General features: G+C 32.4%; 1 protein-coding gene across 2 annotated transcripts in view; it reads right to left on the bottom strand.

The window, feature by feature from the left end:
* Positions 1–1,024: 1,024 nt before the first annotated feature.
* Positions 1,025–13,808, bottom strand: part of LOC148284150 (dipeptidase 1-like) — a 275,985-nt gene continuing 263,201 nt past the window's right edge. For both annotated transcript variants that reach the window (XM_088242587.1, XM_088242588.1), the window contains one exon: positions 1,025–1,678. In XM_088242587.1, coding sequence (XP_088098713.1) covers positions 1,441–1,678 — 238 coding nt within the window. In that variant the 3' untranslated portion in view covers positions 1,025–1,440. The remainder of the gene's footprint in view (positions 1,679–13,808) is intronic.

Genomic DNA, 13,808 nt, shown 5'->3' with positions numbered 1-13,808 from the left:
TATATCTGTATTTTCTCACTTACTAACCTCGTCACGTTTAGGTAAGTAACCTTTGAGTTTGCTTGAATGTCCTTCTAAGAAAAACTTCCGATTTACCAATAAATAACGTCTAAACCTTTACACATGTTTTGATGTTACACTTTATCTCTCAATATGTATTTAATAGTTCGTACCACAAAAGCGTATATTTCTGAATAAAAATCTCTCTTACCGATATATCGATTTATATACAACAATTTAAACTTGTAATTTTGTTTTATTTCTTCTTATAAATAAAAACGATTGTCATTTGTCTAATTAAATTTACTTTATATACAAAACGATATTTGAAGATATTTTTTCTACGTAAACGTATGCCCGTTATTTGATATTTTTACTTTAAAATATTATTTACAATTCCGCAGACTCAAAATGTATCTACACAAGAACACAAATGGTGTCTTTTTTATATTTTTAATATTAATGTCTTTATAAAACGTACATTTACATCAACACATTATACATTGTTCATATAGATTAGCAGTTTATACATAACTCACAGTATACATAATGTTGACAATAAATTAGTAACTTTACTAATGTTAACTGTAAAAAAAGAAAAAATCAAGCAAAAAATATTTTTACTTTAAATATTTAAGGCAGAACATTTTTTGCTTAAAAACCACTTAAAATATGTTTTTTTTAAATTTATGATTAATCGATAAAAATTTATTTACCTATCAAAAACTCACCCAATTCATTAACGCCAATCACTTAGACAAGCGCTTTTGGTTTATGATTGTATATGTAAATTTGTTTTAAGATGCAAAAAAGGTTCTGGAATGATCTTAATTTTTTCTCTCTTCGAACTAAAATTAACGTATCTTCAGATTAACGAAATTTTTTGATTGATCTAGTAGTCAATTAAACGTTTTTGCCATTTGCATATTCATTGTTTTATTTTAATCGTGTTTAAAAATTATTTTAAACATTATTAATAATGACATTTATGTGTCATTAAATATTTTTTCTTTCTATATTAATATTTGATGTTTTGCACCGATCACCGCAAGGTATTTGTTAACAAGCACTACGAATATTTGTTTGATAAAATCCTAGATTGTTCTCTTAAACTGGTGGACGTAAATTGAGTTACTATAGCGGTATCAAACAGAGTATAAATCTTGTATGGTTCTTTATCTGCTTAGTTGTTTACTCTAGAGTAAACAATAGTATTTCATAAAAGTAGTCGGGAATCAAGTCACGAGGAGCTTTTCTTTTCTTGTATTTTAATCACTTCTGGGGGCATCTTTGAAAGAAATACCAGTCGCTTGAACGTCTAAGTCAGACCATTTTATAAGACATATTTTGCAGAATTAAGCCCCTGCACTTGCTTCATTGATTTATTTTTACTATTTGGGTACGAAAAATTTATTTGACCTAATTTTAAACAATACTAGCTTAGAACAAATCTTGACTGGTGCAGTTATATCCCAAACCTGGCCATGGTTGCATGCTTTCCTCGTACGGAGGAATCCCTGCCGCCGCTTGCTCATCTCTAACTCTCTCCACCTCTTCAAACACCCTAAGAAAGTTAAGTCCAGCCAGCTTCTTCAACTCCTCGGTGGACCAACCAGCTGCCAGCAGCTCAGCAAAGAGGAGAGGATACGTTGATACATCTTCCAGGCCTTTTGGTGTACTGAAACAAAAAAAAAATGAAATTAATAACCAAAATCCACTCAGTCAAATTAGCTTATGAAACGAACACGTTCAGGCTTTTAAATAATCAAAAATGCTTTTTTGTGAAAGAAATAAAGAAATCTGCGCATACGCGGGACTTGTGCCCAGCCATAGTTTAAGTCATCATTTTACATACTGCCTTTATGTTTCAGCATTTAAATTTTGCCTAGACTTTTATAATTTGGTAAGGTATCCAAAATAAAACATTTTTATTGGATTTAATTCTAGTTTTATCTTTTAATATAAAATCATCAAGAAATTTCCCACTCAAATCCTTTCCACTAAGGAAAATCCAGTCCTTAACTCATTTATTAAAAATATTTTTTGTCCTTGAGAGCTTAATATGTTCTTCCAAAATATTGAACACTCTCGGTGCGATAACTGAGAGATGTATCTGAGAAAAAGTCTTACGGGTTTTGGGTATGACATAATTCATGCTCTGGGAAAACCTCGTACGGACATTCTGCTGAGACCTCTCCTTATTGTTTGACCAGAAGTGTGTAAGTGCTTATTTTAGGTATAGTTGTCTCATATTCAGCACCTTTATGTATTGGAACAGCTGTTCTGACGGGTAGGTTGGAGGACGCCGGAACATTATTCCCAATATTAATTTCTGTGAAATTATCAGAGGCTTGAAAATGGATGCCGCACAACCTCCCCAGCCAGCTATTCCATCGGTTGCCGTGGATTGAAACAGAGCAAAGTGCACACTTCTGAGAGTGTCAATATCCAGAATGTCAGAATAGATGGCACAGCTTTCTCAACCTAGAGTTTAGTGACTGGACCTGAGCCTGCCATCGCAGATTCCTATCAATGATAACACCAAGGTATTTATGGAATCTACCCGTTGCAGAAGTTGGTGTGTTTTATCACAGTAAATTCCTAGATTAAGCGTATTGCTTGGTAGTGCACTATTATTTGTACCAAATGTCAAGTATTTAGTTTTATCGATATTAAGTGTAAGAAGATAATCATTAAGCTATTGTTTAATAATGTTTATACCAAAGTTTGCTTTCTGAAAGACAGAGTTCCAGTCGCTAGCCTCAAATAACAAAACTGTGTCGTCGGCAAACGAAATAATTTTTCCGGAATTATTTATTTTGCAAAGAGAGTTTATGTAGACTAAAAATAAGATTAGTCTTAGGAAATTAAATAAATAAATAAGAACACTTTTAAGAATGAAGGAAGAGGCAAATCTAGGACTAAGGGGGATAATGGTCGTTAACATCACATGCTACGCAGACGATGCAACCATAGTGACAGCACCAGAAAATGATTTACAACGCATGTTACACAAGTTTCATCTAGCATCTCAGAAATTAAAAATCAACTAAATCTATTTAAGTTAAGTAAATATAAGTATATAACCACTTTCCGACTTGTTTAGTCTACTAGTAGTACGAGTAGTAGACTAAAAAAGTCGATTAGTGGTTATATACTAATATTTACTAACATTAGTTTAACATGTGTGACCACAAAGTTAATGCTTTAATCAAAAATACTATTTAATTTAGTTAGTTAATTTTTTTTTCTCAAAATTTCATTTTATAATTGGCGTATAAAAGTAAAGTTCATGGTGATTAGAACATATATTTATTATCTATTAGTGAAACTTTTAGTTTTATTTTAAATAATTTATAATGGAAAATTGTATTAAACTAATTTATTCGGTGATGATAATCAAGTTTTAAAACAAGCCACATTGAAGTTGTGCTTATTTACCTATTTATTATTACTGGACTACAACAAATATTTGTTTGAGAGTAAATACACGGCTTCGCTTGGCGTTGGCTGATTATTGAAAATTGTTTGCATTTCAATCACGAATATTAATATTACAAATGCACGCCTAAAATGAATACACTGTGTTGATTGAAAACCTGTAACAAATGCTCACATTTTCAAATAAAATGCACGTAAAGGAGTATTTTCCTGGAAAAACATTTCCGTGTACGTTTCAGAAAAGTATAATTCAATTTTTCTTTCGTCTCCGTATACGGATGTTGAATCAACAAAGTGTTATCCAGAAAGGAAACTTTTTAGAAAACAGATTGTTACTTATTAAAAACTTTGGATGAAATCAAAAGTTCTACAAACTAATTTTGTCTTTTCTCGGGGAGCGTTTTAACTTAATTCTCAGTTTCATCGTTCTGCCGCCATTTTATAAACGAGATTTTTAAAACAATCCTTGCGTCTCTGAAGAAATTCACTTACGGATCTACCGAGAGAAGACAGTTCATTATGAAGTTTTTTCGTTCAATCGAAAACTATTCGTTGTTTTTTTTACATTTTTTTTACAATCTATAAATTTATGAGTTATTTGATACAAATAAACAATTCATCATCATTCTTTTTCCGCATCTAATGGTGCATAGGGTATTGCATTGGTACACCAATCACAGCGTATCTTGATCATTTTTTGTTACATGAAGATAAGACGATCAGTCTTACGCTTCAGGTACCAGTCCAGGGACTATGAAATATTCTGGTGTGACAACACCCTTTTTAATAAATATTTCATACAAACACGCTGATCATTACACCACGAGGCCGACAAATCCGTTTTTCGTATTCTTATTTTTTCAACGGAAAGTGCAACAAGGTTAAATCCTGTCTCTTTTACTTTTTAAATAGTATTCTGACTTTTTTTTTAAGGACACGCTGAACAACAATGGAAGAGTCCTTGAAAATCAATGGAGTTATCATCAACAATATCAGGTACGCCGACGATACTGTTTTGCTGGTGGATACCATTACCGATCTTCAGGAGCTGTTAAATAGTGTGGATGAATTTGGCAAACAATTAGGTTTAACAATTAATGTTCGTAAAACAAAATGCATAACATTTGGCTGACTTGATTACTCCGTATTTTCGCTCAAATTAAACGGCAGTGACATTAAAAAGCTGGACAAGTTTAAGTACCTCCGCAGCATTCAAACAGAGACCCTCTACCCAGATATAGAAATTTAATGCAGAATTGAGGCGGCAATATATGTTTTTAACAAAATAAAATCCCTCTTTTGCAATGATATTCAAAACTTGAAAAAAAGACAAAGATCGGTAAAATATTATGTGTGGTCTATATTGTTATATGGCTGTAAAGGGTCCATAGTTAATAGTCGATGACACACACGTGTTAAATTAGTTAACCTAAAATAGACTATTGACTGACAATGCAATGTCATCATTTTCAATCGAATCCAATACATTCGTAAAATGCAACTTTATGAATATTGCACATAAAATCGGAGGGCATCGTTCTGCAGTACATTCACACCGTCCCTACTATGAATAAATGAACAACAAAAGAACATCGTCTATAAAGAGACCATAGGACACAGACAACACCAGTCAACCCGTTCAGTTAGTTAGCCCAACAAGTTCAGTTCACTTAGACCAGCTCGACGACGTCACTCAGTTCCAGCATGTAGTTCAAGTGCAGTCTATTCAACCCATCATCGACGTTACACTCGTCCGACAAAATTTATTATTTATTCGCCATGTAATAAATAAACATCAAACAGCAATCTCGTGTATTCTTTGTCAATCTCTAACTGGGGTAGGAGCTTTAACCAACCCCCAACAACGTAATCCTTCAGCTGTGAGACTTGGTCAGACCTGATAACGAACTCAAAAGTATTTTTTTATTATTTTTTATTTAGGAATTGTTTATTTTTTGGCTTGCTTATTATGTAAAGGGCTTATATTAACTGTAAAATATATATTAATTTTAATTTCTCTGACTATTGTATGATAATCTGGTTGTTAAAACTCTTACAAGAGAAGCCGGACTATTGACAGGCATCAACAGACCTTCCGTTCCACTTTTTAAGAGCGTTCAGCATTTTGTGTGCTATTTTCATTTATTTCAACAGTTACCTTTACTATTTTCACCATGTATGATATTACTTTATGCGATTAGTCTTTTTGACTTGTAACTGTTACAATATCTTCTAGGTCCTCATCCAGACTTTACATCGCGCCTTCGCGCATCGCGCCAGCTGCATTCATTTAAGCTGAAAATGGGACAATGCATCAACAAATGAGGGACATTTTGGGGTGTTTCGTCATCACATCGACAACTATTGATTTCTGAGAGCCTATGACGGTGAAGATAGCTCATAAAACCTCCGTGGCTTGTATGAATTTAAGGTCAGTTCCTAGCCAACCTTCTGCGTTTTCTTTAAGTCAAAAGCATAAAGGACTCAGAAGTCTTAAGTCAAGCTAAAACGAACAGAGAACTTATAACCACCATAAAAGTTCATACGATTTTGTAACTGGGGCATATACATGAATAAAAGTACCACTTGCTTCATTTAATTTTAAAGGGCAAGATTGTGGGCCATTGAGGGGCTGGAAGAAGACAGATGTCCTAGCTGCATAATATATGAGACTCGACTGGCTTTAAGACTGTGAAGTAGATTTTTTAGGCAGCACAGGACAGAGAGACTTTGGCCAGAGTCATTGCCAACATTAGGGATACCTGACAAGACAATAAGAGAAGAGAATCTGATCCAAATTTCTGGAAGGTGCGGAATGTTTACATAATTATTTAAGGTAAATTTAATAACTTAATTCAGTAAGGTATTTATTGAAAACTTGTTATATTAAAAAAAAAACAAAACAAATCTATTAAATATACTTGAAAGTAATACTCCCATCACAATAGATCTTCACAAGTAGCAGTGACGTCTGGAGCTTGAATAGCACCGACCCCCACCTCTAAGAATAGGAATAAGTATTATTTGGAATTTAAAAAAATAAATATATTTGAAGCTCTAACTTTCCCAACCGATCGGTAGATAAAAAAAATAAGTAAGTGGCTAGAAACAAAATTGTTTAATATAAATTTATTTATAATATTTTGTAAGTTAGCTTTCATAATAAGTACCCAATTGCAATTACTTGCAATTAACATTTCAAATAGTTGAATAAACTTTGTATTTGTACTTGCACTAACCAACGTTTAACTGTAATCATTGATATCATATACTTAACTTTAATCAGAAAATATTATTTTATGAATTATCAACATGAATACATAGGTTTTTTTTTAGTGCGTCAATATATAAAACAATCACAAAAAACTAATTTGAGACACAAATCTGAATTCTAGCAAGTCGAGATGTTATTATAAAAACAATGTTGTTTACTTAAATGTTTTATAAAAGAAAATTAAAATCATAATTTAAAATAATTCAAAACTTAATTTTTATCAGAGAATTTTTTTAAATATTTTATTTTCGTTGCTCCTTTTTTTCTCTCTCTATTTCTTTCTTCTTTCCCTGTTTTTCGAGTTTCAGCAAATCACAAAACAGGTTTTGAATTAAACACTCGCGTTAAACTTTCATGAGCTTCCAAAATACGCCCTTAAAGACAGACTTATTGTTTTTTGGTCAGTCTGATAAATGATCCTAACCCTCCATTAGGGGTCCTATTCTCGCATTCTCGTCTCCGTACATTTTCCACCCTCGGGGCATACCCCAGAACTACCCTACTGAGTAATTAATAACCGACCGCACTTCGCTAAGTGGTCCATTTTACTCCGATCTCCCTTCATAGAAGATGTTCCTAATAATGTTTAGATTAATTCACATGTACTTGGATTTTTGATAGCACGATTGTTTATTATAAATTGTTTTAAATGTCATTCCACTTTACGTTTTCGTATCAATAACGATATGATAGAATTAAACAGTTACATTTTGTCTGTATTCAGGAGGATGAAAAATACAGTTCTGTTTGGAAACAGAACCAGAACCGCATTTTGGACTCGATGTCTACTCTCAGGTAAAAGTCCTGAAAAGGGAATTCGAGTGGGGATAATTCGACTTCAAAATGTAGTGGCTGGCACATTCGCCTACCATGCTTAAGGCTGTAGTCTGTAAAACGCGTGCAAAATTATGAAATCATCCGATTTTTCTATTTTAAAACGAATGTTTATTATCAATTGCCCGAAAATAAAAAAACTAAAAAAAACATAAATTAGATAAAAACAACATTTTTAAAGGTATTTCTATTTAAAAAATATACTTAAAAATTTTATGTAACTAAGATATAATTACTTTTAAACCGTCAGATTACGCAATTTCAAATTTAGACTTAACTTAGGTATCTGGGATCTCAATAAGGACTAAGTATTGAGCTAAAATTTGTTGTAATAATTTGAAGATAATGAATTTAACGTGAAAGTGGCAACAGCAAAATCTTAATTTTTGTTTTTGAAAAGAAATACAAGCATTTCAAATCACATTTTTCTATTTTCCTTCGTAAAATTATGCCTTCGGTAATACTTTAAAAAAATATATTTATTGAAACATTTTAGATAAAACCTTTTTTTATAGAATTGTATTATTTTTTTAAAACAGAAGATAATTCTGGTTGTAATATTTAATTTATAACAACATCTTATTAGTAACGTTTTCATGACCTTCATACCTGCCTTTATTGGTGCGCGTTTTACCAGACTATAACCTTAAGGTCCCGGGTTCAATTTCTGGAGGATCTAAGTGAAATGTTTGAAAGTTGATTTTATATTGCAATATTTCACTGTCCTCGGACTAGTGTTCCTGACGCGTAAAACTGATCACGTTATCTTTACGTGACGAAAGATTGAGGTACGTTGAATTTGATGTAACAGTGTAGTGTACTATGCACCATCGGAAATGGATAGGGGAATAATGATTAAAATGAAATTTTTAAGATACGAACACAAATCAATACATTTGCCACGTGACAATGCGATAATAAAATTTGAACAATCATAATTCTTTGGTCTTTTATCAAGGGCTCGAGTAAAGTGGTATCTGCCAGATAGCTCCTTAACACACCACTCTACAACACGACATAACCATGTAACCTTGCTTCAAGACAGAACAAAAAAACGTAACAGTCAAAGTACTTAAAGTAGAACAGGAACATTTTATTTATTTTAATAATTTTATATTTAATTTTATTTATTGAGTTACTTACAACTCGTTAAAAATGGCCGTCATAATAAAACATTTGGGTAAATCATGAGAACTTAAATTTTTTTCGAAAAAAAAATAATATTACGAAATATAAAATATGGTTTAATTGTAATGTTTTTCAAATAAAATTGTTATAAATGTAGGCTAAGTATGAAACAATCGAAGCAATATATAAAAAATTTCTAACGAGTCGTGTTCTTACAATTCAGCAAGACTGTAATTTTAAGATTGTTTAAATTGTTTTGAAAAATACATAAGAAAATAAAAAAATGCATTGAGGTTAAAAATTAATTTTCATAGAAGGAAATATTTTTGAACAATTTTTTTTTAAATGTCTTAATATACTCGTATACATAACGTTACCTGATAAAAATATAATAATTCAGATTGACACAACTTTTTTAAGTCAACTTCACAAGTAAGTTACCATGGTGATGTTTGCCTTTTAAAGAATATTATTTTACGCTTCAAATGGCATATTTAACTCAAAATTGTCATTTTTAGGATTAGTGACTCATGCTTGACTGGTAACGATACAATGTCTAAAACTCAAGTAATGGCATCCGATATCTGGGGTTGAGGAAAATAATTTTTATTTATTTATTTTCTCACCGGCAATCGAATCATTAACCTGTGTTCTTGAGAAGAGTATCTAGGTCTTAACCATTACACAACAGATATTTTGACTTCGAATTTAAGTTAAAGCTAAACCCGCTAACTGCTACGCCATGGGGCAAATATAAAAAACCCCTAATTAAATAAAAAAGTATTTTATAAGACTTTTGTATGACGGACGATAAAAACATATTTTTAAATTCTCTCTAATACATTTATTGCGTAGAGAACAAGCAAAAGAAATTCATTAAATTCGAGGGCTTAAATTAAAAAATCTAATTAGCCTCACTTTACTTTGAGTTGTAAAATATAAAAATTAAATGAGGTTCACGACATTTGGAAATGGAATAATATCCCTTAATTTCATCTTAACCCGCCTGTTATTTCAACTCTCTCTTTAGTTTAACTACGAAACGGAAATTTAACCTAAGTTTTATGTATCGTTAAACCCGAGAGTTAGAGTTAATCGGGTGTTAGCGTCAAGATGACCATTTTAATTACATTCTTCACTCGTTTAAGTGGCTATAACATTAATTTTACCAGATAGTACAATATTTGGGCAAATAAAACTCTTTGAGCCGTAATTTGAGTTTGAATTAAATTTGACGTAAATCGGTCCTAAGTACTTTTTAATTATCAGTGAGTAGTAATTTATTCTAATGGTTGTGTCAATTTGTAGATTTTCATAGCCATTATCATAGTTAGTATTAACGTTTTTCTGGGTTTATTTTTCGCGTCAGTAAAATGTATCATTATTAACTGTACTGATTTCTATTATTAGCATAGGAAAAAAATATTTTTTTTGCCTATTCTTTTGGAAAAAAAAATTACACCTACAAGCCTAAACCAGACAGAGTGGCTCACCTGACCCCTCTTAATTCTTTGTTGCTTTAACATAAAATTAATTATTTTATTTAAAAACGTAAATAACAGTAATTCCAGAGCTCTACGGCTGGATGCCCAAATAAGCTCCTCGCAATGGACTCAGGTCGTGGACCCGGAAGTAGAGAATGGACGCTCTTACACCTGGTCAACTCCGATTAATAGTCCGACGCTTTATTGACCAGGGCTTGAGGGGGAGATTTAGCCGCATGAGAACACTCGCCATTCACTCAGTAGCCAGGTTCTTTAAAATCTTAGGTTCTTCGAGCAATAATTAATTTTCGTTGGCCCTTTCCAATAGATATTGCACTGACCCCCGTTTTTCATAATAATAAAAATAAAAGCAACTAAATTTTGTGTAAATCTTAAATCTAAATAGAAAAATATCCTTCTTGCCCAAAAATATAAAGTTTGCTTGTTACACGTAAAATAGTACTGAGAAATTACTTATAAATTGTAAAGATAAAAGTTATGTATTTTACAACTATTTACAAACCAACCACAATCCAATACATGCTTATCGAGGTGTATTAGAAAAATGTCATGTAGCTGTAATATTTGCAAAAAGAACACATAAGATGTTAAAAAAATGATAATTTTCATAGTTCATCAATCGTCGGCCTCGTGGTGTAATAGTCAGCGCGTTTACCTACCATGCAGGTTGAGATGAAATATTTATTGAATAGGGTGTTATCATACTAGAATATTTCATAATCCCTGGACTGGCACCTGAAGCATAAGACTGATCATTTTACCTTCATGCAACAAAAATTATCCAGATACCCTGCGGTTGGTGCACCAATGCAGTGCCATATGCACCATTCGGTGCGGAAAGGTAATGGTGATGACGATGTGTACCAATCGCCTCATAAATTCAAATCACGACTTTAATACGAATACAGAAGTGAAAATTTTACATTCAAATACTCAGAGTAAAAATGCGCCAAGCTATAGAGGAGCCATAACGTAGGAAAAGCATTATATGACTATGGGGTATTAAGTAAGCTGTAGTTCGCAGCAAAACAATGGGCCGTACTCAGGTCAAGAATTGCCAAATGGATATTTAATTGCATTGTAAATACTTTTAAATATGTACCTGTATATTTATGATTGCAGGGTAATTCCATTTTTTTTTTATAATTCGCCTATATTTATTTTACAAAACTGAAAATACATGTGCGTGTTTATTTTTTATTTGTTTTTCATTTTATTCACAATATACATGTGTTACATTTATTGAGACATAAATCCTAACCTCATGGAACCAAAGTCCTGTGTTTAGTTTGTTTGTTTGTCCATCATATCTCCGAAACGGCAAGTAGTAGCGGCCTGAAATTTGGACACATCATTAAAGATGCAATTTCAAGGTTTACATTGCTATTTTTAGTAAAATTTTCATCGGCCTTTACTCGATAAAGACTCAAACTTTATATGGATGCCTAATGCGGCCCTGGCATATTGTTCGTAATCAACTGTCATTATCAACAGTAAATATACTGTAATTCACAAATGTATCCCCTAAATTAAGAAAAAATAGTATCTGAAGTAAATATGCTAATATAAGGAAAGTTTTTAAGCAACGTATTACACATGTCGGGACAATAAATGCCAAAAATCAATCTAAATCATGGGAAAATATTCGAAATCAATTACCTGTGAAAACCGACTCCTTTAACATTTTTGACGCTTTTACTGCTGCAACCAAGCATTTAGCAATTCGTCATGGTCAATTTTTATTTATTACGAGCTGAACCCGGCAATGCTTGCTATTGCTTTATTTGAGTTCTTGCTAAATAGATTAAATGAACACAATCGAAAGTTTGATATCAATTATTGTATTAAGTCCAAATTAGATATGTACGTAAACATTAAAATTTTTGTGTTTCAGTTAAGATAAATTATGAGAACAGAAAAATTTGATAAATAGGTGTGCTGATTTTTTTAAAAACGAAACACAGAGACACGCCAATTGTAAATATCTATAATGCGTAAAAAAGAGCTCTGCGCTGGTTTGGACGTGTAGAGCGAAAGGACAACGAAAGAACGGCTAAAAATATAAACAATGCAAATGCTCATGGATGTTTAAAAAGAGGAAGACCGTAAAAGACATGGCATGACCAAATCCAACAAAAACTTGAAAAAGGACATAGTAAAAGTCGGAATGATCGGCGCGTGCATGAGAAAATCGGTGAATGTTGAGAAAGCGAGATCTAAATGCAAAGATAGAGTGATGTGGCGTTCTATCCTATCTGCATACATTTACGAAGAAGCGGCGTGATAGTTTTTTCCTGTTGTTGTTATTGTAAAAAAAACATTTCACTAGTGTCATAATTCAGAGAGAAAATACGTGAATACGTTTGAATGAAGAAAAGTCAGACCGCGTTTCCTCTTAAGATTAAACATTATTAAGTATACTTACAAAAATTTACCAAAAAATCTTTAGTAAAAACTGTTCGAATAAACGTAAACAAGATGTTGTAATATTTCATTGGTAAGTAGGTACTTGTTTATGATTAAATTCCAAATCTAAAAGTAATTCATAGATTTTCAAATATTTAATTTAAGTAGATACCCAAGTACTTGTTTGTGTTTGAATTCCAAAACGTAAAATAATTCATTATGTGCAAATGTCAAACTCTGCTCTCTGAATGTTAGTTGATATTATTTAAGTATAATTTAAAATCTAGTAAAAAGAAATAAATGCGTAGAAATTATAAGGAATTAAATTAAATAATCTGATTGGGATCTATAAAAAAACAAATGTTGTTTGTAAACATTCAAAAACAAGCTTTCTTTATACAAAAAAAAATAACCTCCGTCCATTTTTTTTTGTATCCGCATTCTCGGCAAATGCAACCCTGGTGATAGATAAAAAAACATTTACACTACTAACTTTTTTTGTACGTAATACACTGAAGATTTTATGAGCTATAAACCTTATCGCAGCAAAGATGTACATTTATCTGAAAACCGCACGTAAATCGGTCCAGTAGTTATCGAGTCCATCGAGGACAACCGATCGAACATTGCCTTTTATATATATAGATATATAGACAACGTAAATATCCTAGTTATTAACAAACAAAGCCAAGCACAGCGACAAAAGCATCCGATAGAACCGTTATGTGTTTGTTGTCAAACAAATCAAAATGGCCGCCAATTTGTTGTTGTTTTTATGAAACACAGTAATAGGGCTTCTCTATAGGTTGACGTATTTGTGGCGCCAGCAGGCGACGTCACGCCGAACGTGTTCGGTGAGCCGACAAGAGCCGAACATAGACGAAAGGAATTACACCAGGCCGACCGAATAAGCGAAAACGAGGGGGTCTTCCCGAATCGCCCACCAAACCGCACGCACTTCGTGCAGCTCCTGAATTGCTTCGTCATCCACGTTTTATCTAAATATCTAGTTTTTAGTATTTCGTATTCTACATTAATTAAATAGTCATTAATCAACTCTTGTATTGATTCAGTGTAATAAACATCGTACAAACCGTGAGTACTCTCTTTCACTTACTATCGCACCTTAAGCTAGGGTTTCCTAGGACAGCGGTGCCCGTATTTTAACGGCCGTAGTGAACGGTGATGCAGTGGACAGCCGTCGTAAAGGTGATTAGAGA

The sequence above is a fragment of the Micrasema longulum genome, unplaced genomic scaffold, assembly GCF_059751315.1.
Source record: "Micrasema longulum isolate JH-2025_06_02 unplaced genomic scaffold, ASM5975131v1 h1tg000147l, whole genome shotgun sequence".
In the NCBI taxonomy this organism is placed as follows: domain Eukaryota; kingdom Metazoa; phylum Arthropoda; class Insecta; order Trichoptera; family Brachycentridae; genus Micrasema; species Micrasema longulum.
Note: the sequence above shows the minus strand (reverse complement) of the source record. Positions and strands in the feature narration are given on the sequence as shown.